This window comes from Castanea sativa, chromosome 11 (genome assembly GCF_040712315.1).
Source record: "Castanea sativa cultivar Marrone di Chiusa Pesio chromosome 11, ASM4071231v1".
Taxonomy (NCBI): domain Eukaryota; kingdom Viridiplantae; phylum Streptophyta; class Magnoliopsida; order Fagales; family Fagaceae; genus Castanea; species Castanea sativa.
The window spans coordinates 8,602,297-8,629,622 of NC_134023.1; the positions used below are offsets into that span (position 1 = coordinate 8,602,297).

The following is a 27,326-nucleotide window of genomic DNA, read 5'->3' on the forward strand; positions in this document are numbered from 1 at the left end:
TTCAACTTTGTCTTCGGGAAGGATGTCATTTTTGAGAAAAGATATGATCGAATCCATCCAACTAGGACCAGGCCTTATTAGATGGATGCGAGGTGCGTTAGCAGCTATAAGAGAAGGTTCTACCAAATCCTCAACGAGAATAACCCTTGGTAGACCTTGAGCCGAGGATGTTTCCAACGTAGCCAAAGAATCTGCATGAGTATTTCCACTCCTAGAGACATGAGCTAAGGCAAAGGAGTCGAATTCAGCCTGCTGACGCTTGACCTGGGCCAAATATTCCTTCATTCTGGAATCTCTAGCTTCCATGGTACCCACGACTTGGCCGACTACTAACTGAGAGTCCGAGAACAAATGGATTTCCTTGCCACCCATCTTACGTACCATTTGCATGCCTACCAAGACCGCTTCATACTCAGCCTCATTATTAGTAGCCGAGAAGGCCAATCTCAAAGATTTTTCAAAGACAATTCCTTCAGGGGACATTAGAACAAGTCCAACGCCAGAACCTTTATGATTAGCAGCCCCATCCACATAAACTTTCCAAGCCGAGGGAGATACGGCTGTGATCACGCCAACTGATTTTTCACCCATGTGTGCTTCCTTTGAAGTTTCTTCTAACAATGGTTCAGCAAACTCTGCCACCAAATCAGCGAGGACCTGACCTTTCACCGAGGTGCGAGGCTTGTATTTAACATCAAAGGCTCCCAAGATGGTTCCCCATTTTGCCACCCTGCCAGAATAATCAGCACTACGCAACACAGCCTTGAGAGGCAACTGGGTCAAAACAACCACAGTATGAGGCTGGAAATAGTGAGGGAGTTTACGCGTGGCGTGGACTACTGCCAGAAGCGCTTTTTCCAAGGGCAGATAGCGCACCTCGGCCTCATTCAAGGACTTACTAACATAGTAGACCGGCCTCTGCACTCCACTTTCATTCCTTATAAGAACTAGACTCACCGCATGAATAGCCACGGCCAGATAAGCAAATAAAACCTCGTCCACCTCAGGGCGAGATAAAATGGGTGGCCGAGAAAGATATTGCTTAAGCTGTTGGAAAGCTGACTCACAATCCTCGGTCCATTGAAACCCTTTCCACTTGTTCAACAACTGAAAGAAAGGACGGCACCGGTCAGCTGATCGAGAAATAAATCTGTTCAACGCAGCAATCATTCCGGTCAATTTCTGAATCTCCTTTGGGTTCCGAGGCGGCTGCAAATTCTGAATAGCCTTAACCTGCACTGGGTTCACCTCTATGCCCCTATGAGTGATCATATATCCTAGGAACTTTCCAGATCCCACGCCAAAAGAACACTTGGAGGCGTTAAGGCGCAACTTATACTTCCTCAGCATCTGGAAGGTGTCGGCCAAATCTGTCATGTGCGAAGGTACCGTCTTACTCTTCACCACCATATCATCCACGTATACTTCTATATTTTTCCCCAGTTGCTGCTCAAACATTCGGGTCATCATTCTTTGGTAAGTAGCCCCCGCATTTTTTAACCCAAATGGCATGACCTTATAATGATAGTTCCCGGTTGGTGTAATGAAAGCAGTCTTCTCCTGATCTTCTAGCGCCAAGGGAATTTGGTGGTAACCCTGGAAGGCATCCAAAAAACTCATCCGAGGATGTCCGACAGTAGCATCTACCAGCTGATCAATCCGTGGCATTGGGAACGAATCTTTAGGACAGGCCTTGTTCAGATCAGTAAAGTCTACGCATACTCTCCACTTGCCGTTCTTCTTCTTAACGACAACAGTATGAGCCAACCATTCAGGGTAGAAAACTTCTTTGATAGCCCCCGCCCTTTTGAGCTTAAGAACCTCTTCCTTCACAGCCTCAGAATGTTCTCGGGATGATCGCCGAGGTGGCTGCCTCCTCGGAACGATGGCCGGATTGACGTTTAAACGATGACAAATAAAGCTCGGATCTACGCCTGGAGCCTCATAAGGGTCCCACGCAAAGACATCTATATTGTCCTTCAGGAATTCCAACAACTCCATCTTCTCTTGGTATGGCAAAAGTATGCCAACTTGGAAGAACCTCTCTGGATCATCTGCTATTACAAACTTCTCTAACTCCTCGCAGACAGCCTCATCCTCTGTCATCGCTCCAGGTGCCTCTGGAGCTGTTAATTGCTATGACTCCTGGATGGGCAAGGTTGATGACTCCATTTCTGACTGACGAAGCACCGCAGCCGATATGCATTGCCTAGCAACTACCTGGCTGCCGAGGATTTCCTCAACATGCTCCCCCGAGGGGAATTTCACCTTAACATGTAAGGTGGAAGAAACAGCTCCCAAAGCGTGCAGCCATGGCCTGGCAAGGATGGCTGTATATGGAGAGTACGCGTCAACCACAATGAAATCTACCTCAACCGTTTCTGTGCCGGATTGAACGGGTAGACGGATTTGTCCCTTCGGCACAACGGCCCTTCCTTCAAAGCTTATAAGTGGAGAATCATAAGGAGTTAAATCTTCCAACTCCAACCTCAGTCCTTTAAATAGATCAGGGTACATGATATCTGCACCGCTGCCTTGATCTATCATCACCCTTCTCACATCATAATTCCCTATCCTGAGGGTAACCACAAGAGCATCGTCATGGGGCTGGATAGTCCCTATTTTATCCTCCTCGGAGAAACCCAAGACAGGTAAAGTGCTCTTTAATCTCTTCGGCCTGCCACCCACATCCTCGGCCTGAGGTTGGGAAACCGCCATGACCCTAGTGGGACCTGAGCCGGTCCTACCAGGTGCGGCAAAGATAACATTAATTGTTCCCAATGCTGGCCGAGATGAACTGTTCCTCTGGTTGTTTGAACCAACTTGACTGACCTGCCCAGTAGGCTGACACAAATGCTGCTTCAACTTTCCCTCACCGACGAGCTGCTCTAAATGGTTCCACAGGGTCCGACAGTTCTCAGTAGTGTGGCCCACATCCTGATGGTACTGACAGAAAAGGTTTTGATTTCTTCTCGCAGGGTCCCCTGCCATCTTGCCGGGCCATCTGAAAAAGGGCTCTTTACGAACTTTTTCTAATAACTGATGCACTGGTTCTCGGAACACAGTATTTACAGCCTGGGGTGCTGCCGAGCCGGATTGTCCGAAGTAATCCCTCCTTGGTTTGTTGTTGTGATATCTGTCCGACCTGAAATCCCTTCTCTCCTGCGGGATAACCTTCTCCTTTCCTTTTCCTTGCTGCTGGTCTTCCTTTACCCTTTTATATTCATCAATACGATCCATAAGACGGCGTACGCTGCGGACGGGCTTTTTCGTCAAAGACTTTCTTAGGTCGTGATCAGTAGGGAGGCCTACCTTAAAGGTATTAAGCGCCACCTCATCAAAGTCGCCATCTATTTCATTAAACATCTCCCAATATCTGTCGGAGTATGCTTTCAGTGTCTCCCCTTCCTTCATGACCATGGATAGCAACGAATCCAATGGCCGAGGGACTCTGCTACACGTGATGAAGCGCGAAGCAAATGCCCTAGTTAACTCCCCAAACGAGCCCACAGACCCCGATTTGAGACCGTTAAACCATCTCATAGCCACAGGTCCCAAGCTGGAGGGGAAGACTTTACACATCAAAGTCTCGTTATGAGAGTGCACTGCCATCCTTTGGTTGAAGTGACTCACGTGTTCCACCGGATCAGTCCGGCCATTATAGATGGTAAAGGTGGGCTGGGTGAACCTCCTGGGAAGCCTCCCCCTCTCAATCCTCCGTGAAAACGGAGATTTAGAGAGTTGGTGCAACGCTCTACTCATGGTATCGTTGCCTAAGCCCCTAGAACGAAGCTTCTTACGTCTGCGAGTTGATTGGTCGTCCTCCTCGCCGGAGGATGTTGCGCTAGTGGGGGAATATGACCTTGAACTGTAGCCAACTCCCCTATCCTTCTCTGAGGAAGAACTAGATGAGGACGGGGAAACCTTACGTTTAGCACGGCGTAACTTCCTCTTCAAACGATTAATTTCTTTCTGCATGGATTTAGAGCCCTCATAGTGGGTAGTGCTACCCCCTCCTTGAGTATGGCTAGCCCCTGGGTATTCTGTATGGACGCTTCCCTCACGATCCCTAAGATGTTCAAGACGTTCGAAATGATCTTCCGGTTGTGATCCTTGTGACTCTGCATGGTGAGAGCCTAAACCTGCCATAATATCCCTACTACTTCTAGACTAGGTTCCCACAGACGGCGCCAATTGTAAGTGCACAATTGCACCTGGACCCAAGAACAGTTATGGGCTCAGGCCCAATGAGCCTTAAACAATAAAAATTTGTAGAGAGTGGGCTTGAAACCCAGGTTAGAAGTGAGTGAAGATTAAATGACAAACTAAAGATTGCCAGTATTTGGAAACAGCAAGAAGTAATATAAATAGGTCTCCTCGGACGTAGGCCGAGAGCTGTTCTTATATTATCTCTCTCTCTTTGTCCTTTTTCTTTTTAGGTTACAAAAAGTCCGTCGTCATTTCTGTTCTAGATCTCCCCTTAAATACTCTTCTTTTTAATACTTTATACACGTGTTGCCCCAACTCCTCCCTTAGCCTAGATATTTCTTTTCTTAGTGCCTTTGAACAGTAACTAGAAGTTTCCCTTCCACTGTTCAAGTGTCACCTCCCCATTAATGCGGCCAGGGTGGTAGGTGCAGGGTCTTTAATGTGGAGGTAGCAGCCTTTACTTTTGACACTTTCCCAACATCGGTGCTTCTAGGACATTCAAGGGTTCACCCCCTTTAACCACTGGTCTTGACCGTGTCATTCACTAACCTGTACCATGAAGTCCCGGGTTCTCTGGTGTTAGTCCGAGGAGAAAAACATCCTCGGCTGGATCCTCGGATCCTCGGCGCATGGGCCGACCTAAAGTACCAACAAGCCCTAAACCCAAGAGCAGGTCGGCCTTCCTTAGTAAGGCCCAACGGCCCATATCCCTATTAAGATCTTTTTACCCCCCACATGGATTCCCTATATGAAATGCTACCATATTTATTTTAATTACAATAAATAAAATTTCCATTTCTATATATAAAAAGTGTCAATGGGCAAACATTGATTCTTTGGTTTGTTCAATTGGCACATTAGCTACGGTTGGTTTTTTTTTTTTTTGGGTCATCAATTTGTGTTTTTTTCTTCTTTTAAATATTTATATGAGCTGTTATATATATTGTTACACTGACACAACAAATTTCACAATATTTTCACAATTATTCAGGTGTCAATTTCTTATAAGTTGAAATAAAAGAATAAAATGTGAAACTATGAAAATGTTGTAACACTTGTTGTTATCACAATATTTTCACAATTGTTGAGATCTAAGTTTCTTATAGATCAAATAAAAAAAATGCTTGGTCTACAACATCTTCACATTAATTTCACAACAAATCATAGGTAAGTTACTATTGATAAATTAAAAAGTGATATTAGTTGTGAGTCTATTTTAAAATCAGTAACTACTTGCCAATTAGAATTTGTTATAAAAATATTATGGAGATAGCATATCTATAAAATAAATAATAATAAATCAGACTGAAACTTACTATGGTTGAAATTAAAGGTATTGTGAAAATATTGTAACATTTTGTTGTGTTCTTGTTGAGGACAAATATTTCACATCGCATGGCTTCATTTTATTGGCAACCCACACCACATCAACACTATTATGGATTTTGGGAAAATCTCTTCCAAAGCCGAAAAGAACCCATATTTACACAAAAATGTGTTAAAGCCCATAGTTCAAGCTCATAGCACATCATCTCATTTTTTTTGGCTCGTGATCCAAGCTCATGAGTCTCATTGGAGGAATTTTGGGAGTCGTGGTTTGGAGGGCCAAGAAGTATGTTCAGTAAAACTCTAGTAGTTCAAAGTTGATAAAGTAAAACATGTTGCTTGGCATGTCTTCCCCAATTCCCTGAACTCTGACGGGTCAGTGTGCAATATGTAACATTTGGTAAGCCTCTCATATCACATAACACTTAACATGATAAAACTCATCATGCTCTTTACATAAAAATTAATGTCCATCATATAATATAAGTTTTAAAATATAATTATATCATTTCATATTAATTATATCATTATTTTCATTTAAATCAATTCAAAACACATGGCTAAATATATATTAGTATCTCATATCTAGCATTAAATGCTCTCCTCACTCTCCGAGATTTGGTTAAATTACAATATCAACCAACTAGTCTATTACTTACCAAGGTTTTGAAACCCGGACCATTCATTGAACCGTGAAAGGGAGAGGTTCAAGGTTTTTGATGTCTAACCGAGGTTGAACTGGAGTCGAACTGTGATGACGTAATAATTAATTTAATAATTATTTAAAATATAAATAATTATATTGAATTAGTACAAATATTTAAAAAATTAACTAAAATAGTGCAATTAAATATAGAGATCTATTATTCCTTTATAGAAACAAAGAGATCTATCTTTCAAATGTATTTTCTACATCATAATTCATAACTTTAAGAAATATTAAATCCTAGTATTTTTTACGTTGATTAGTTAAATTTGTGATAACATCTAATAATATAATAATTAGAATAATATATATATATATATATATATATATATATATATATATATATATATATATAATGGTATTTGTGTTGCATGTCAGCAACGTGGCACTTATAATATTACGAATGCATTAATTCTTTTTATTCAAGAGAAATGATATGTCCATAACATTTTCACAACATTTTTACAACAAATCCTTGTTAGTGGTTGTTATTGTTGGAGCAAAAAAGTAATCTTAGCGTTAAGTTCAAATTTGCACAATAACAACTAACCACCTATGATTTGTTGTGAGAATGTTGTAAAATTGTTGTGGACGTAACACCTCTTTTTAAGAGAAATAATATGTTTACAAAATTTTCACAACATTTTTACAAAAAATCCTAAGTGGCAGGTTGTTACTAGTTGTTATTGTTAGAGCAAAAAACTAATATTAGCGTTAAGTTCAAATTTGAACCAATAACAACTAACCACTATTAATTTATTGTGAAAATATTGTGAATGTAACACTTTTTTTTTAAGTGATGAACGGATGATTTTTGTATTGCATTGCATGTCTACAACGTGGCCCACTATGGATATAAGAATCAACTATTTTCTTTAAAATAAAAGTAAAACATAAAAAGTTAAAAACTTCAACCACTAGCCAAGCAAAACGTGGCAACTCAATAAATTCTCCCACCTACCCCACCTACTATCATGACCACTTCTCTTTCTTTACTTTTGGCCCCTGAAGCAGTGAAGCCATAATTCATTATTCAATCTTTCTCATTTTTGTTCTTCTGTGAGCTCTCTGTCTCTACTTTGGTTTTCGTCCTAGAGTAGCCTACATCTATTTGCTGGGTTTCTTCTCCACAATCAATAATTTGCTCTTTCATCAGTGGTCTCTTTGTATTTGTGTTTGTGTCTCTGCAACAGATTTGAAGATTGTGAATCAGTGAAGCTTAAGCACCTCCAAAAATTATCAGGTCTCCTTCTGATCTTTACTCTTCGTCTTGTTCTTTCATTTCTTCTAGATCTGATCATAACTTCATACCAGTGTACCCAAAATTCAACGAAAAAGCTAAAGCAAAAAGAAACTGTCCGAACCTTAAAAACCGATCACGGTTCTCAAAACCAGACGATCCAACTACGGTTCGCACAAGTCCCTACTTTTTTCCCATAGAGTGGTTCTTGAAACTAAAAAAACCGCAAAACTGAGAGGTTCACAGTTTTTCTTGTCGAACCGTACGGTCCGGTCTAGTCCGAGTTTCAAAACTATGTTACTTTCCAAAATTATATATGGACTAAACATATAATTTTTCAAAAGAGCAAACTTAACCAAAAAAATACCAACAACAGCTTCAGCAGAAGCAGCAATAGCTCTAGCAAAAACAGCAACTGCTTCTACAAAAACTACTTCTGCAAAAATTGCAAATAGTTCCAACTGTAGTACCAGAAATAAAAGGATCTCATAAAAATTATCTCACCATTTCTAGCCAAACCATGAATTTAATACCAAATGATGTTATTCAGATGACATTACCTAGCTGTAATAGCTGTGACAAAGCATTAAAATCTCAAATTTTCTTCTTTTGGCTAAAAAACAAAAACCCAGTAATGAAACCACTTACTTTGTCAAAGACATTTCTTTATTTGCTGAATTTCCCTTCAACTAATTCTAATCTAGTTACATATTTGGCTCTATATAAAGAGGACCAAGCCACACATATTAACACACCATCCATCTCTCACTCACCCCCTTATTTTGAAACTTCATTCATTTTGCTGCCACATACATATTTTCATACTTCTTCATCTCTCTTACAAAACCTCTCTTCATAGATAACAACATAACACACATATTACAACACACCATTATCCATTACCCATCTTTCCCACCCTCCATTATTCTGAAATAGCATCATTTTGCTGCTCATAAACACATCTTCACCTGTTTCTCTATTTTTCTTGCAATACCTCACTTCTTAGAAAGCAACATAACCAATGTCATAACACAAAAAAACAACTTCAGTAGCAACTTTTACTACATTTAACCTTCATATTATCTACCTTATACTCCCATATATTTTACAAACACATTCTTCACAAAATACCCATACATACTTCTCATATATCTTTAAACTCCATGTCTCACAAAGTATACATATACAAGATCCATGTCCAACAAAGTATCTACATATAATTCCTATACATATTACAAACACCATATCTCACAATATATATATATATATATATATATATATATATATATATATATATATATATATATATTTCTTACCATCTCCACATATCTTATAACATATCAAGTACTCTTTCAAGAACTCATATATATATATATATATATATATATATATATATATATATGTATATTTCTTACCATCTCCACATATCTTAAAACATATCAAGTACTCTTTCAAGAACTTATTACTAAAAACCCTTTCTAATGGAAGACATATATTTATAATACTAAAACCCCTTCTTATGAAAGGCAAAAACTTACAATACTAAAAGTCATTCTCATGGAAGGCAACATCACTCATATTTGACTAAAAAACTAAAAGAGCATTACATGGGGAAAGTAATTTAAGTGTATGACAGAAGGGGATAAACTTAACTAACCTATCACACGGCTAGACATATTCTCTCTTCCTCCAATTGCACCCATTTTTCCCCTTCAATCATGGAGTCACCATGGAAGGACTCATAATATCATATTGTACCGCTGAACTCATTTTATCGTGCTGTTGAAATGTCATAAGTCCACTGTTGTTCTACGACTAGAGCTACAAATTGTCAAGATAAGTCAAAATCTCTCTATATTCAAGATTACATTATTAAGTACATGTTAATTCATTGTTATTGCACCGCTGGATGCAAGTTACTTTAGTATTATCTCACTATTTAATAAACATGATCTCACTGATACTTCATTAATGAACATACATATTAATGAATCGATCTACCACCGTTGCACATGTATTTTTTGGAAATGAACTACTGTTGGACATATATTATTTGGACATGGACCATTGCTAGACATACCTTATTATGTTAAACATGAACCATAAACCGCAGTTGGATATGGACTATTGGACTCATCCCATTATTGGACATTTGATACCTAATTAATTATTTTCTAATATTGGACATCACTTAATAAACATAATAATAACGTATCTGTAAGGTTGAAATTTATCAACCATTGTGTTGACTTTTTTCCGTGCCAATTTGCTTGTAATTCAGTATTTAGAAACCCTGTATTTAGGTGGGATTCATGTAAGGGTAGTGTGTGAGAGAGTGTAAAGAAATGCTTAAGAATGTGCTGTAAAGCAGGGACTCGCGTCTGGATCTCGCGGGTGGCTTGCGGCTTGCAAGCCGCCGGATGACGCACACGAGTGAAGCATGCTGAGAAGGTGAACAGTCACGCCAGTTGTAGCACTACAGGATAAAAGGTCCAATCTGGCCATTCTGTTTGCTCACGACTTGAACTCGTGACTCAGTTAAGTCGCGAGGTCAAGTCGCCAGCTAGCCCTGTTTGGGAAAATCTGACTCTTCACATTCCTTTCTCACCTCAGTATAAATCCCCCTTATACCCACGAAATGTAGAGAGCTTCCAGAGAGAATTTTGAGAGAGAAACCCTAGAAAAAAACAAGATTGACTCATCCACAATCTTCATATAGAGACTCTTCAAATTCCTCTACTCTTTTTCCTTTCCATTGTTATATCCTTGAGAGGTACATTACCAAAACCTTTTCTCACCATACCCGTATCTGTGAGAAGGCTGATTGGTGCTTTGGGAAGCAGTTAAGAATGGACCAATTTCATATTGGTTGATGCTATGGGTTGTAGCGGAATCCGGTAAGCTAAATAAGAGATAGGTTCGGCGCAACCTCGTTGGAGTAGGAGCTTGGAGGGCTTAGGTACACTGGGTAGATTAGGCTTGGAGGGTATTCTGTTATCCATGTATCCCAACTACATTCTTTAGTGGATTATTGATCGCTTGGAGGGTGGCGGAGAGGTTTTACGCCGAGGACTTTGGTTTCGTCTTCGATAACACATTGCTGTGTTGTCCTTGTGTTTGTATCTCTCTTCCCTTAATTTTTGCCATTTAATTTCTGCTGTGGATGTGGTTTTACTTGGTTTAGATTGTGTTATCAATTTTGTTTTAGCTTGTCTACATTTTCCGCACATACATTGTTTGTTTATGAGCTTGAATTGATAATTTGTTTTTTGGGGGTCTAAACGTTTAAGGGTGTTTTTACACGTTTTTGAACTTTCAATATCAACTCACCATTTAATCAAAGCTATCATGCTATTCAATTAAATATATTATTTATTTATTTCAACCATTATCATGATTCTAAAACTTTGGGTTTTATTTATTTTGTAGGTTTAAAAATACACCAGAAGCCATTGGTCTATGCAGCCCAATGTCGAGTTCTAGGTTGAACTCCCTAAAACAAATTCGGGCTTAGCAAAGTCACACTTCCAGTAGAAGACACGTGCCTACGCGCAAAAAATTGCCCCCGACAGTTCTAAAACTTCTTTTTTGGTTTAGTCAAATTTGGTAAGCAAAAATTCACTGTTTTAGCACAATTTCTTTTGTTGTTTTTTGTTTGTTGTTTTTTATTTAATGCATAGTTTAAAGTGGTTGTCCCAATTAAAAATCAATAACAATTTACCATCTAGGATTTGTTGTGAAATTATTGTAGATGTAGCATTACTCTAAAATAAAATTATAAAATATCATATCAGGGCCCACCATAGCTAAAATAAAGGTATTGAGAAAATATTGTAACGTTTATTGTGTTCCTGCCTTTTTTTTTTTTTTTAGCCAATTTGTTGAGTCAAAATTCATAGTTTTATAGACAGTTTTCTTAGGCTAACTTTTTTTTTTTGAACACATAGTTTTACCAACAAAAAAATATTATGGAAAAAAGTACTTTCTCCCTTTATGTTTGGGATAGTTTCATCCCCCAACTTTAAAGTTGAATAATTTCCTTCTTTATATTTTGTAGACTATTATATAGTCCCTACTGTTACTCTCTTAGTTAAACCCTAACAAAATCTTATGATTCTTAGAATATTTCATTGTGCAATATCTAAAAATCCTTATTAAATTTTAATGTCCCAAAAATTTTCTTTGTGTATTTTGAGTTTTATGTGTTAGTCATACTTAGAAAGTAAAGATGGTGATGTATGGTATCCTATATGTTACCTAGAGAACACTAATTTATTAGTGGTTTAAATCTTCTAGATTTATAATTTTATTTAATTGAAACTTCAATGATGTATGTCTTTTGTTAGTTTGTTCTTTTTTTATTTGTTTTCTTTCTTAAAAAGGTGTTTATTGAAAATTAAGTAAACTAAGCATCGTAGTTAGGCTCATAAAATAAAATGATAAAGAAGTAAATATGAATAAAAAAATATTCATTGCAAATGGTTGTTGGTATTTAATTTGATGAAGAGTTTCAATTATAACATATGTCATAATTTATTGGGAAAATTTGAATATTGTGACAATATTTTATCAAAACTTAGTTGTTAATTGTTGGAAGATGACGACATTAATTTGTTATCATTCTTAGTAGATTTGTTTTTGTGAGTAAATACTGTCTTTAGTAAATAGTTTCTAAGAAATGAAAAAGTATTTTGTATCAAATAATACCACGTCATTTGTATTAAAATCCAATATACGAGATATATGTGTGCAAAAATAACTACCTACTAACACATGTATTTCAATTGTTAGTGGACTAGTTATGTTTTTCTAACATGTCTCACATTTATTGGATTTGGTTAATGTTGACATGGTATCATTTTATACCAAATATCTTATCCTAAGAAATTATCGTATTAAATAGATAGTTATATGTTAAATAACTATTTTAAATTTAAATATATGGTTTGATACTACTTCATGAAAAAATTTATATAAAATTTTCTCAGTCAAGGGGTAGCATGTGCAACCCTTACTAGCTAGTTACCCAAAAAAAGAAAAAAAAAAAAAACCTAAGTCAAGTTGAGATAAAACATGCGATAAGTAGTGACGGTGAAGTTGTCCTTATACTTTAAAAATTGAACTCCAACTCGTCCATAGAAGTTGTCTAGGTCAAGAAGATAGAAATGGCTTCACCTATCAGGGCGGTCGTCCATATGCATATGGGTCGTCCATGAGGAAAACACTTGGACAACCCCTGACACTTGGGAAAAATTCCAGAAACTTATTTACAAGGGCTAAATTAAACCACGTGTTATTATCCTGAGGCCTGAGTTAAATCCTAGTTCATCATTATAACTTACTCGTCAATACTTCACTTCCACGATAGTTTCAGAAGATAGAATATTCTAACTCCAATAGCAATTATGGAAGTTAACCTTGAAACCTCTGACTTTCTCATTTGTAGGGGAAGTTATGAGACAAATAACCGCTCCAAGATCACATTATATAAATACTCATTCACATCAAGTGAAGGTAAGTTTTTAACAACTCCCGAAAAGTTGGAACTTTAGAATTTAAGAGAGAAACTAACTTTGGCATCAGAGAGTTCTTAGCTGGTCCATCCCGGTCACCTTTGATCATGTGTTCTTTTTTTCGGGTCTTCCAAATAATCACTAGCCCTTTTGAAGCCCAGAGCATCCAGCCTACTGATTTTCCTTGCATCATCAGGTAAAAAGCTTGGCAATGGCCACTTTTCTTTTGTTGCTTAAAGATTTCATTACCCATCACTGTTCAGCCCTTGTGAGAATAATTAAATATGCAGGCCATTTCTATATGTCCTAGAGCTAGAGGTTTGGTAATAAAAGAAATTTAGGGCAAGGGGTTGCATCTGTCCGCATCATTGAGTACATCACATTACAGTTGGTAATGGTAGACCTAGTTGTTTGTCCAATTTAAAAAATTATTTCCTCAACAGAAAATTTAAACAAGTATTTCCGTTGCCAATGTTTCTGTACATTATATTGATCCATACATATCTCACAATTTTTTTGGACTTAGAAATCATAGAAATTGGACACATCACACAAGGTTGATTACCCAACTACCAATTTTGTAAGTGGCGACTGTTATATTGATTCTTCTCTCTCTATCTCTCTCGAGTTGCAAATGAGTCAAGCCTAATCATTTTAAATTAAAATTGTTCATCTAATTTTATTTCGAATGCGAATTAATTTTGAATTCATCAACAAATTAATTTAATGTTCAACCTCATTTTTTTTTTTTGTTGAACAAATTTGAGCTTGTTCACATCTTTAACGATTCTTATCTTATCGCAAATCAATGATAATTAATAATTAAAGGTTAAAAGGTTATTTCTATCATTACAATTTGCATGAATCTCAATTTTCACCTCTAAACTTTAAAATATATATTTTTTGTCCTTAGAACTATCGAAAATATTATACTTTTTATCCTTATACTTTAAAAATATAACTGTTTTCATCCCTAAAAATCTTGAAATTTTTTTTAAACCTTATTTTAAAAAAAGCAGTATAATGCTCGCAATGGTATATGAATGAAAAATAATTTTTTTTAATGTTTTAGGATCTTCATACAAACTTTAGTGATGAAAATAATATTTTATCCATAATTAAAAAATAGGTAAATTACATAATTTGAGTTAATTAGATAGAATTATTTATATTTATGAACTTATGAATATTAAATTCACCAAACTTATATTTTTAAAAATCATATATAATTACTAAAAATAAACTATTTATATCATCAATAAATTTTAAATAATAATTTGATATCTTATAAACTCATTTTTCAAACTTATACCATAACTTTTGAGCGGAGTTTGTAGTTTGCTTTTGTGTTAAAACCTCTTTTCTCTATCTCTTGTGTGTGTGCGTATTTGTTTCCAATATATATATATATATATATATATATATATATATATATATATATATATATATATATATATATATATATATATAGATCAAGTATTATGCTAACAAACTTATTCATAAATACATCATTATGTTTGAGTTTGACTTGTTTAATATTTGAGCCTAAACTTAACTTTGACATCATCTCATATTAGTAAATAAAAGAACATAAGCATGTTGAGAAATTGTTTGGTTTATATATATATAGTCTTATAAATAAGGAAGGATCATTCTAATGTCAGAACAAGATTCGCTCCATTTCACTTAAAATGGAGAGAGAGTCCATTTCATAATTCATATTTTATTTTATTTTTGGATCTGACCATCTATGGAGTGCCAAGTCATTAGGATCATTAAACTATTTTCCCTAATCAAAAGAAGAGGATTAAATTCTTAGTTTGCTGCTTTAGTACCCCTATGTTAGTTAGGTAGATCCATTTTAAATCTTATAGCGGACGAAATAACATCCCTAACTTTAAATACTAAAAATGTGAAATAGTTTATATTAAAAATGTAAAATCATTAACTAATTAACAAACAAAAAAATATTAAAGAATTTGACATAAAGATGAGAGTATTAGTGAAATAATTATGAAAATTGCTGTAATAGTAATACCATGTCACTTAGGTTGATTCATTTTAAATATTTTAGGTGCTGCGAAAATAGAACCCCTAATTTTGAATACCAAAACATGTGGAAGACATACTATTTTTAAAATATAAAAACATGAAAACAAGTAAAAATATTAAAGAATTTTGTTTTGAATGTTAGAGTACTACTGAAATAATTATGATTAGAGTAATAGTGAAATAATTACGAAAGTTTCTACATTTTGTGGGAACCTTACTAATCTTTAAAAAAAAAAAAACTTTTAAAGAAACTTGTATTAGTATAAAACTAACAATGGGAGTATGAGACTATCTCTTTAAAATGTCATGTTAATAGGTGTCCTTAATTAAGGTAATAGTTAACAATTTATTTTAGGAAAGTTTTGACACAACTTTTATGAAAAATGGAAAAAGCTGTCAAAATATTAATTGTTTTTTTTCCTCATAAAACTTTTTTTAAATAGATTATTAGTCATTGCTCTAAAGGTATCCGTTAGCATTTTTATTCTTTAAAAAGTATCCTATGGTGGCCCAGGGGTTTCCAATATACTACAAATTTTTTTAAAAAGTTTTATTAAAATAAAAAAACCATTGATCTTGTAATTTTAGTCATAATATCATGATTGAAGAATCATCGGAAGGGTCTTTAGGAATCAAGATTGGATAAAATTATATATACCTACTAACTATACAATTTTATATATTTTTTCAATATAGATTTATTCAAAAGTCATTACTTTCCACTTTTAGGATTCGTTTGAATATAGCTGAAAATTGAAAACACTATAGACAAATTTTTAAATGTGTGAATAGTGTCATGGGACCCATTTTTAATGAAAAAGTGGATGAAAAGTGCGTGAATAGTGCATGAACAGTGCGTGAATAGTACGAGAACAATGTGAACAATGCGTGAATAGTAACTTTGTCCTCTAAAGCTGATACGCGTGCAACATGAAAAAAAAAAGGAAAAAAAGAAAAAGGAAAACGCAAACGCTAGCTGAATCATCCGTATCCAAACATTACCTTAGTACCCGTTTGGATAGTGGCTACGTTTCACGTTTTCTTCTTCTTCTTCTTCCTTTTTTTTTTTTTTATTTTAAGAAGAGAGTTTATGCTTTTTCAGTGGCTCTCGTGCACTGTTCACGAGACTCACAAACCTTTTTTTTTTTTTTTTCATCAAATATTTCATTAAAAACAGATTTTTCAGTACTATTCACATATTTAAAAATTATTTTACTACAGTATTTTCTGCTTTTAGTTTTCAATTTTTAACAAATAAACACTATCTGAACACACCCATACAAAGGCAAATTCATCAACTACCCCCAACCACCAACACTTACTACTTTCTCCTCTCTATCTTTCTGCTGTTTCTTTCTCCTCTCTAGTTTCTATCTTACAAAGTAGCTCGATCACTCTCTCAGTACCACGTTTCTCCTCGAAGCTTCGAACAACCAGACTGGAAATAGGTACATCTTGATCTTCTCACTCTTTCTTTCGCTCTTTGAGTTGGGATTGTGCAGTGAAGCACTATTTCTACCCTTTTTATTTAGGTTCCATTAATTAAAATAATCAGAGCTTAGTTTGTGGTTTAATAATTAGATGGATGAAACAAATTAATTACGTACCAACGCCAGAAAGAATTTGCTGAGTTCAGCTTTGGCGTGCTTCATTTTGTTTCTTTATGTACTTTGTTTGTAATTTAATAATTAGATAGATGTAACTATATATGACGTTTGGAATCGCTAAGGGTGAAGATGAATCATATACAGCCATATCACCAATAAAGAAACAAAAAGAATAAATAAAATAAAACTACTTTCACAGAACAAAGAAAACCTTTTCACTCCTAACTCAAATTTCAGAAGAGTGTCTGCTAACTTCGTTTCTCATAATTTCTTCTTTCCCAGCAGGATCGAATCATGTCAGTAATCGGAGAGGCTGCTTTATCCTCTTTGTTTGGGGTGCTGTTTGACAGGCTAGCCTCCTCTGATTTGCTGAAGATCTTTCAGCAAGAGCAAGTTCATGCTGACCTCAACAACTGGAAGAAAACGTTACTGAAAATAAATGCAGTTTTGGATGACGCAGAACAGAAGCAAGACACAAGCAAGTTGGTGAAGATCTGGCTGGACGAGCTGGTAGACTTCGCTTATGATGTGGACGACATCTTGGATGAGTTTGATACTGAAGAATTGCGACGTGAGTTGAACCCAGAACCCCACAAAAGTAAGGTGCGGAAGATCTTCGATGATTGGGTCGGTTTGAATCAAAGTTTTGCTAGGTTGATGCAGTCCAAGATTGCAGAGATTGACTCAAGACTACAAAGAATTGTGACAGAAAAGAATGATTTGGATTTGAGAGGAAGCACTGGGGGAAGGATTGGAACAGAAAGATCAAGGGTGCCCACTACTTCTCTGGTGAACGAAGACCATACTTATGGCAGGGATGAGGACAAAAAGACTATCATCAAGTTATTGATGAGTAGTGAATTTAGTGATGCTAAACTCTCTGTGATTCCCATAGTTGGTATGGGAGGTATTGGTAAGACAACTATTGCCCAACTAGTGTACAATGATGATGATGTCAACAGTTATTTTGGTTTAAAAGCATGGGTTTGTGTTTCTGAAGATTTTGACATTGTAAGGTTGACAAAATTAATTCTACAATCTATCACTTTTGAGCATTGCGATGCTAATGATTTGAACTTAATACAAGTCAAATTGAAGGAGAAATTATATGGCAAGAAGTTTTTGCTCATTCTAGATGATGTTTGGAACAAAGACTACGATGATTGGACTAAACTACGTTGTCCATTTGAATTTGGGGCTCTAGGAAGCACAATTATTGTCACCACTCGGGATCATAGTGTGTCAACAATAATGGGAACTACTCAACCTTACAACTTGAAAGTGCTATCAAATGATGTCTGTTGGAGTCTATTTATCCAGCATGCACGAGGGTCAATAGATTTTGTTGTGCATCTAGAACTTGAAGAAATTAGTAGTGAAATTTTAGACAAGTGCAAGGGGTTACCTTTGGCAGCAAAAGTACTTGGAGGTGCTTTACGCACTAAACACAATCCTAAAGAATTGAAAAATGTGTTAAATAGTAAGATTTGGGAAAAAAATGGTATTATTCCAGTTCTTGAATTGAGCTACCAATACCTCCCTTCACATTTGAAGAGGTGTTTTGCGTATTGTTCACTATTCCCAAAAGATTATGAATTTGAGGAGAATGAGCTTGTCTTGTTATGGATGGGAGAAGGTTTAGTTCAAGAAACGGATAGAAACATGCCGATGGAAGATCTTGGTGGCGAGTATTTTCATGATCTACTAAGGAGATCATTCTTTCAACAATCAAGCAATAATGAATCACTCTTTGTCATGCATGATCTCATCAGTGATTTAGCTGAATGGGCAGCAAGAGGCTTGTGCTATAGAATGGAAGATACATTAAGCACTAATAAGCAATCCAAGGTTTCTGCAAAGGTACGACATTTCTCTTACATTCGACGTTATTTAGATGGCATCAAAAAGTTTGAAAACTTCCCCAAAAATATGCATTTACGAACATTCCTACCCTTACCAATCAATTCATCAGGCTACTTAACAAACTATGTTCCTAATTGTTTGTTGCCACAATTAAGATGCTTAAGAGTATTATCTTTACTTGGATATAACATCATTGAGCTACCAAGTTCAATCGGTAATCTGAAACATCTAAGATATCTTAACCTTTCTTATACTCTAATTAGAAGTTTACCAGAATCAACAAGTTCTCTATACAATTTGCAAACGTTGATGTTGAAAGGTTGTCGCAAACTTACAAAGTTACCGGAGAAAATTAGAGATCTAGTTAATCTTCGCTATCTCGACATTACATATGCCAATTTAATTAGAGAAATGCCGGTGGGAATAGAAAAATTAAAGTACCTACATACACTATCTAATTTTGTTGTGGGGAAAGATAATGGATCCAAGATAGGAGACTTGATGAACTTGGAGTTTCTTCGGGGAAGACTTTGCATTTCGAGTTTGGAGAATGTGCTCGATGTTGAGGATGCAAGAAGGGTAAATTTAAATGGCAAGAAGAATTTAGATGCACTAGAGATCAAATGGGGGTCTGCACCTAAGGATTTGCAAGATGCAAGCATTGCAATAGATGTTCTTGACTTGCTACGACCTTGGACAACTGTGAAAGAACTTTCAATTGATGGCTATATTGGTGTGAAATTCCCAACATGGATAGGAGATCAATCATTTTCTAATATTGTGGATCTAAAGATTGTCAAATGTAAAAAATGCACAGCCTTACCTGCCATTGGACATCTATCCTCCCTCAAATCCCTTGTCATTAAGAGTGTGTCTATGGTGCAGACCATTGGTCCTGAGTTTTATGGGGAAGGTTGTGTGAAACCTTTTCAATTATTAGAGCAACTTCACTTTGAGGATATGCAAGAATGGCAAGATTGGATTCCTTGTGGAGTTGAGCACGAAAAACTCCCTTGCTTGCGTGAGCTTTATATCTCTCAATGCCCTAAATTGCGTGGGAAATTGCCTCACCATCTCCCATCATTGGAAAAATCTTCTATTAGTAATTGTGAGCAGTTGGTTGTTTCAATTCCAAGCCTTCCAATGCTCCGTGAATTACAAATTGTGGGGTGCAAAGAGGTGGTAAGCAAAAATATAGAAGAGTTATGCTTTGTGGAGTCAATTACTTTTTCTATTCTAGGTCTTAAAAGCTTATCAAAGGAGTTCATGAAAGGGTTAGCAAAGGTAAAAAATCTAAAGTTAGATGATTGTAATGAACTAACATCTTTGTGGCAAGATAGTCTCATTTCCCTTGTTAGTTTGGAAATTCAGTCGTGCCCGAGTCTCATCAACGTCAGCTTGACGTCTACATTAAAGATGTTGTATATTAAAGGTTGTGGTGCTTTAAAATCCTTACCAATGTCCAATTGTACATGCTTGGAATATGCAATTATTGAGAAATGTAGTTCTTTGATGTTCATTTCAAAATGCCAGCTACCTCCAACTTTGAAAAGGCTAGAGATAAAAAATTGTGAGAATTTGCAGTTTTTGATAGACGAGGGAGAGGCTTCTTCTTCATTAATGAAAGAGGAGAGTATTAACAGTAATGCATCTCTTCTTGAGCACTTGGTTATTAGAGATTGTCCATCTTTAAAATGTGTACCATTAAGAGATGACCTATTTGTGAAGCTTAAAGTCCTTGAGATTCGGAATTGCTTAGAGCTGACATCATTATCATCAAATAGCCAATTACCAATTGCCCTTAAAAAACTTGAAGTACGTAAGTGCCCAAAGTTAGAGTCACTTGCGAACAACTTACACAATAATGTGTCTCTTGAATATCTTTTAATCATTAATTGTGAAGAGATTAAATTCTTACCGGAAGGCCTACACAAACTCTGCCACTTGAATGACATAAGCATATCAGACTGTTGTAGTCTTGTTTCATTCCCGGATGGAGGGTTTCTCCCCACTCGCCTAACAAATCTTTCGATCTGTCGCTGTGAGAAACTAGAGGCCTTGCCCCGCATGCAAATGCTCACTACTCTTCATATAGTTGAATGTCCAAGCATAGTATCCTTACCAGAAGAGGGCTTGCCAATAAACCTAAAGGAACTTTTGTTGGAAGGGATGTCTAACTGTAAGCAAGTATTTGATTGGGGATTGCACAGACTCACGTCTCTTTCACGTCTCACCATTTTTGGTGATGGATTTGAGGATTGGCAGTCGTTTCCTAAGGAGGAAGATGGGAAGATGATGCTGCTGCTACCTACCTCTCTAACCTACTTGTCGATTGACGAATTTCCAAATATAGTGTTCCTATCTTCCAAGGTATTTCAAAACCTCTATTCACTTGAACAACTGTGGATCTGGGATTGCCCTAAACTCGCATCCCTCCCAGAGAACGGCTTGCCTCCCTCACTTCTAGAACTACAAATTATTAGATGTCCAGTGCTGAAACAACACTGCAAGAAAGGAAAAGGGCAAGAGTGGTTGAAGAATATCATCAACATCCCTTGCGTTCAGATTGATGATAGGTCCATCTACGAGCTGCAGGAGGAGGACCAGCAATAATTGTGTAAAACAGAGAGAGCAAAACGTAAAGAAATATACATATTTACTCCCTCAAGGTACAACATTTAGATATTGGTACCTCTCTTCTCTCTGTGTGTATATTTATGCAATATGAATTTTAAAAATCCAACCCTAATTTAAGCTAATTCTTCTAGTGTTGCAACAGAGGCTATCTTCTCAACTCCAAAAAGTTCTTCTCAAATTCCTAAAATTTGGAGGTACGTTAAACTTTTGGGTTATACATTTTATTTTATTAGTTTTTTCTTTTACTTCTTAGGAATGTGTGGAGTTATAAAGGAACTTAAGTTGTAATTTTTTGTGAGTGCTGCTTCAGATTTTGCATTTATATTGTTCAGTGAAGTGGGTATTGTGGGACATGTATATGGTGTGGAATTCATATTCTTGGTAATGGGTGTCAGAAATATGGCCTAGTTTAAGAGGTATTCTAACTTTGAAGCAATTTTTTGGTCTCTTTGTAATTTTCATTGGGGACTATTTAGAATTTACCTTCATGGTATAAATTTTGGTCTTTTGTGTGGTTTCACATGTGTGGTGAGGAATTTCATTTGTATTATTCCTTAGGAAAATTGTTTTCAGGGAAAACAGTTGTAAAGAGGTGCTTAGATGTGTATGTGTTCAATTTTTTTTTTCTCTTCTAAAAATTGTACTTCAAGCACTTTGAAGTGTTAGCTCATCAATATCTCTTACAGTTTTAAATGAATCTTTATGCCTAATGCACATAAATGTTCGATGAAATTCCTGAAAGAGAAATAGTAACATGGAATTTGATGATTGCAGGTTATATATCGTGCTGTGGAACATGTTTATTTGTGGGTATGTATGGAATGGAGGAATGACTTTTTAATACTATGCCTGACTGGAATGTATATTTCAACTAGACATCATTCCTTGCATAGATGATCAAAGCATTGTCACCTATGTGCTGCAGATGGGAAGGTATTTCATAAGCAGTCATGGTGTAAATTGAAATATAATAGTTTCAATAAAATCCTTATTAATGATATTGATCATTCCATAACTTACGCATATATTTACCCTTTTATTAGAATGCAAGAACCCTTTAGTTTGGATAAGATCCAAAATTAGATCTTAATTTATTGAATCAAATTCCATTATTAATCCACTCTTAGGGATCTTTTTCATTTTATACTCTTTGGGCTATTTTAAAATGCAGGAGTGAGGCCATGCTTGAAGGGAAGGCTGTCAATGCTTCTCAAGTTCTTAACTACTACAACCACATGGTCATGATTTGTCAAGAAGCAATGGCTGGGATTCATTCTTTAAAAATTTGTAAACCACCTGTTTTCAAGTGGACACAATTTCTTTATTTTTGAGAACGCCAAGTGCTGATTTCAGTGGAAGTTAGTACCAAAAGAGAGATTTGCTGGTGAGGTGCAAGCTTTCTATGTAAAGATTGAATGGGGAGCCAATTTGCAATAGGCTTCTATGGTTTGATGGCTTGGGATAAATCCATAGTCCCTCCTTAGACAATTTGGGAAGCCTTATCTTTTGTGCTTATGAAAGGCAGGGAGGTTGCACTTGTACTAACCAGTAGCTTTGAGGATTGTTGCTTTTGTTTTGGAAAGTAAACACCAAGCTGGGAGATATAAGCTGTTATGAAAGACATTGTTTGATGTGGTGCATTTGCAATTATTAAGCTCTCAGCTTTCTAATTGTGTAACTTTATATTGACGGCTGTCCAGTCCAAAACAACACTGCAAGAAAGGCAGAGGGTGAGAGTCGTTCAAGAAAGGCAAAGGGCCTCGCAGTTGAGATTGATAGGAGGTCCATTTATGAAGTGGAGCAGGAGATGCAGCAATAATTTGGTAAAACAGAGAGAAAAATGTACAAAAATAAGCATATTAACTCCTTCCAGGTACAACATTTAGAAATTGGTACCTCTCATCCTCCGGGTGTTTATCTTTATGCAATATGACTTTTAAATATCTGATCCCTAACCCTAGCAAATGCTTGTAATGTTGCAGCAGAAGCTATCTTCTCAAATTACAAAATTTGGAGGTACGTTAAAATTTTTGGTTGTACATGTTCAATTTTAATTTTTTTCCCTTTTACTATTCTACTTCTGCCACTTTGAATTTCAGCTCAACAATTATATTTATTGGTTTCCTTTTACTTCCTATGAATGTGTGGGGTCATAAAGAAATTTGAGTTGTAATTTTTGGTGAGTGCTGATTCAGATTGTGTTTTTATACTGTTTATTAAAGTGGGTATTGTGGGGGCATATATATGGTGTGGGATTCATATTCATGACAATAGGTGTCAGAAATTAGGTCAGTTTGAAGAGGCAATCAAACTTTTGAGCAATTTCTTTTTTCCATCTATATATATATATATATATAATAAATTTTTTGTTGTTGAAGATTCTATAACTGTAAGAGGTATTGCGTTTGTTTTTTTCATTGGGGACTATTTAGAATGTGCCTTAGTAAGGTAAATTTTGGTCCCAACACCGGATTATAATGATCTCATACGTAATACTTTATACTTTATAACCCCACCTCTTGTTTTTCTTCTTGCTTGTTTCTCAGTTTCTTGTGCTTCCATATCATTTTTCTTTTTCTTTCAGATTTAGTTTGTTCATTGAAAACGTAGTAACTAGTTAGTATGAAGATGGACTTATTATAAAACTGGTAATAGAGATCATATTTGCTTTGGATGTTATTTTGGTAACAGAAGAGATGTAAAGCTCGAATGATGATATCAATTAGACAATAAACTCTTTGAAGGGTAAGAGTTTCAAGTAAATTGGCTTGGACGTAACAATGTTCTTCAGCTGGTTAGACAGGATTGCTCGAGTATATAAAGACAATGCAAAAAGTAAAGAGGCATTAGTCCAGTAAATCATGGCAACTTGACCAGTGTTAGATTCTTGTTAGGTAAATTGATCCCAAATCTTATAAGAATCTGAGTCCATTTTACTTCTGGTGTGTTTATACTCTAAGTCGGTTGTAGTTCTCTCTCTTGAATGAAAATTTTCTTAATCATTAAAAAAAGAAAGAAAGAACATTGCGTGTCTTCAGTTGTGTGGTTCCTTACTCCTTAGCATGGCTCCTTAGCAACAGATCTGTGGTGAGGAATTTTTTGTGTATTATTCCTTGGGAAAAATTACTTTGGGGGAAAATAGTGGTAAAGAAGTTCTTCTATTTGTACTTGTTCACCTGTCAAAAAAATTTTATATATATATATATATATATATATATAGTAGTAAGTGTTAAATTTTTTTTTCCTTCTAGCACTTTAAAGTTTTTGCTCATCAATATCTCTTATAGTTTTCAATCTATTTCAATTAAATGAACCTTTATGCCTAAGTCACATAATGAATTTGCTCACTATTGGTAATGGATGCTGATTTTTTTTCTTCCATTATTGTTATTATTGAGGCTACTCTTAGGCCTTTTTTTTTTTTGGCTAATAACTCTTTGGGCAATTTGGAAATGCAGGACTAGGAACATGGTTGAGGAGAAGGTTGTCAATGCTTCTTAAACTTTTAATTATACTCATGGTCATGATCTGTAAAGAAGCAATGGCTGGGAATCATTCTTTAAGAAGCTGTAAGCCTCCTGCTTTTAAATTGACACAATTTGTTGATTGTCGAGCATGGCAAGTGCTAATTTCAATGGAAGTACATACTACCAAGAGAATGTTGCTTGTGAGGTTAAGGCTTTCTATGCAGTGATTGAATGGGGAACCAAATTGCAATAGGCTGTTATGGTTGGATGTCTTAGTTAAAATTTGAAAGCTTGAATTTGTGTGAATACACGAGTTTGTTTAGACCCCCAGATTAAAAATCACTTCTTGGTTGATTTTACTCAAACTAAGTACGGAATAGAGTAAATGCAAACGTACAAACAATAAAACTACTCTAAGCTATAATTAACAAATATCAACAATAAAATAAAGGTTAAAAAAGTAGGGAAGAGAGATGCAACCATAAGAGAACATCAAGACGTTATCAAAGAGAAAACCGAAGAACTCGGCGAAAAATCTCTCCACCGCCCTCCAAGCGGTAAATCGATCTACTAGAGAATAAAGTTGGAGTACACGAATAATAAAAGACCCTCCAAGCTTAGTCTACCCAATGTATTTGAGCCTTCCAAACTCTTGCTACTAACTGACTTAACGAAACTTTGTCTTCTCTAGCTTTCTGGATCTCGCAATACGCCCGATTGCATCCTCCAAGCCTCATTGGCTTCTTTTGGCAAATTTCCAAAACTTCTCAAGTTCCAAAACACTCTCTACACTTTGAAAATGTGTGGGATGTATTTGGATACTAATCTCCTCTCAAGGTATGAAAATGGAAGAGGGAAAGAGAAGAGGCTAGAACGATTTCTCACTAAGAATGAGTAGCTCTCTCTCTAAAAGATGGGTGTGTGTGTGTTGTAGAAAACCTATCTATGGTTTTCCTCTCTAAATGGTCTTTTTATACTTTTGTGGGTAATGATGGTATATATAGTATGGGTAAAGGGTAAGAAAGTCACACTTAAAAATCGACTAGGCAGACTGTTTCTCCAGTACTTCGCAGGAAGGCTTTACCCGCGAGATATTCGCGAAATTGATAGCCTAGCATGACTCTTCAGCTTTCAGCATGTGCTTCTTACGTGCCCTTTTCGCGGGAACCCTTCTCGCGAGCCAATCACGAAACTACACTGATTCTTCATTTTATGCTTGATTCTTCACCAACTAAATGCTAAACTCAATACAATAAAATCCCACAAAATACAAGAAACAAAATAAAGAAAATACAAGGAACAAAATAAAGAAAATACAACACTTTTTGTCATGAAATAAAGCCAACATAAAACATAGTTGCAAATCACAACTTTACAATCTCCTCATTTGGCTATTCCGTGACAAAACACCCTATAATAGACTCTAGACTTAAATGTGAGTTTGGGAACAATGGTAAAACTCATTCACACCTAAATCTAGAAGCTATGATGAACTTGGAGCATATATACCTATAACTTGAAACACTTGCACAAAACACATTAGACCCTCAAGGTAAATCAAGTGATAAAAGGACAAGTATAATGTAACAAGTAAACACACGATCAAGTAAACTTGTTGTAACTCATCCTCCTGTCCTCAAGCTAGAAGGCCAACTGAAGCTGCACACAACTTCAGCTTCTCTATAGTGACACCCTTAGTCAACATGTCTACTGGGTTCTTAGGTCCACAAATCTTCTCAAGTATTACCAGCTTATCTTCAACAAGGTATCAGATAAAGTGGTATTTTGTATGTATATGCTTCGACTTTGAATGAAAAGCTAAATTCTTAGCAAGAAAAATTACACTTTGACTATCATTATGTAGAATGTCCGTCTCTTATTTCTTACCCAGTTCATCTAAGAAGCCATGTAGCCAAATCATCTCTTTTCCAGCTTTAGCTGCTGCAACATACTCAGCTTCTGTAGTAGACAAAGTAACAATTTTTTGCAAATTTGAGGCCCAAGATATAGCTATACCACCCAAAGTAAATACAAACCCAGTAGTACTCTTTCTACTATCAATATCACCAGCAAAGTCAGCATCTACATAACCCTACAATTTCAAACTTGCACCTGTGAAGCAAAGACATGTATCTGATGAACCCTTCAAATATTTCATAATCCACTTGACTACCTTCCAATGCTGCTTTTCTGGCCTACTCATGAATCTGCTCACAACTCCCATTGCATGTGCAATGTCTGGCATTGTACACACCATAACATACATCAAGTTGCTAATAGCTAAGGCAAAGGGCACCTTGCTCATTAGTCCCTTTCTTCTTCTGTCTTCGGTGACTGTTCTTTGCTCAGTTTGAAATGACTATCCAAGGGTGTGCTCATTGGTTTAGCTTCATTCATGTTAAATCTGTTGAGAACTTTCTTCACATATTCTAACTATGAAAGCTTCAATGTACCATTAGCCTTGTCTTTAATGATTCTCATACCAAGGATTTGCTTTGCAGCTCCCAAATCCTTCATTGCAAACTGTTTTGAAAATTGCTTCTTCAGATTATTAATCTCCTCAATGCTAGACCCTGTAATGAGTATATCATCCACATATAACGATAAAATGATGTAAGAATTGTCAAAAAATTTAACATAACAACAATAATCAGCTTCACATCTCTTGAACCCAATTTTATGCATAAAACTGTCAAACTTCTTGTA

The 27,326-nt window shown here is 35.9% G+C and overlaps 1 protein-coding gene across 5 annotated transcripts in view; it reads left to right on the forward strand.

Annotated features, from left to right (window-relative positions):
- The window catches only part of LOC142615840 (putative disease resistance RPP13-like protein 1), a 37,013-nt gene extending 12,183 nt beyond the window's left edge, over positions 1 to 24,830 (forward strand). The window contains exons 1-7 of one of the 5 annotated variants that reach the window (XM_075788698.1): positions 16,359 to 16,494; positions 16,936 to 21,185; positions 21,285 to 21,347; positions 21,928 to 22,086; positions 22,325 to 23,026; positions 23,136 to 23,169; positions 24,612 to 24,830. In XM_075788698.1, coding sequence (XP_075644813.1) covers positions 16,948 to 21,129 — 4,182 coding nt within the window. In that variant the 5' untranslated portion in view covers positions 16,359 to 16,494; positions 16,936 to 16,947 and the 3' untranslated portion in view covers positions 21,130 to 21,185; positions 21,285 to 21,347; positions 21,928 to 22,086; ... (1 more) ...; positions 23,136 to 23,169; positions 24,612 to 24,830. Of the gene's footprint in view, positions 1 to 16,358; positions 16,495 to 16,935; positions 21,186 to 21,284; positions 21,348 to 21,927; positions 22,087 to 22,324; positions 23,027 to 23,135; positions 23,170 to 24,611 lie in introns of those variants that run through there. The other 4 variants (XM_075788697.1, XM_075788700.1, XM_075788699.1 and 1 more) reach the window with 4 other exon arrangements.
- Positions 24,831 to 27,326: the final 2,496 nt, after the last annotated feature.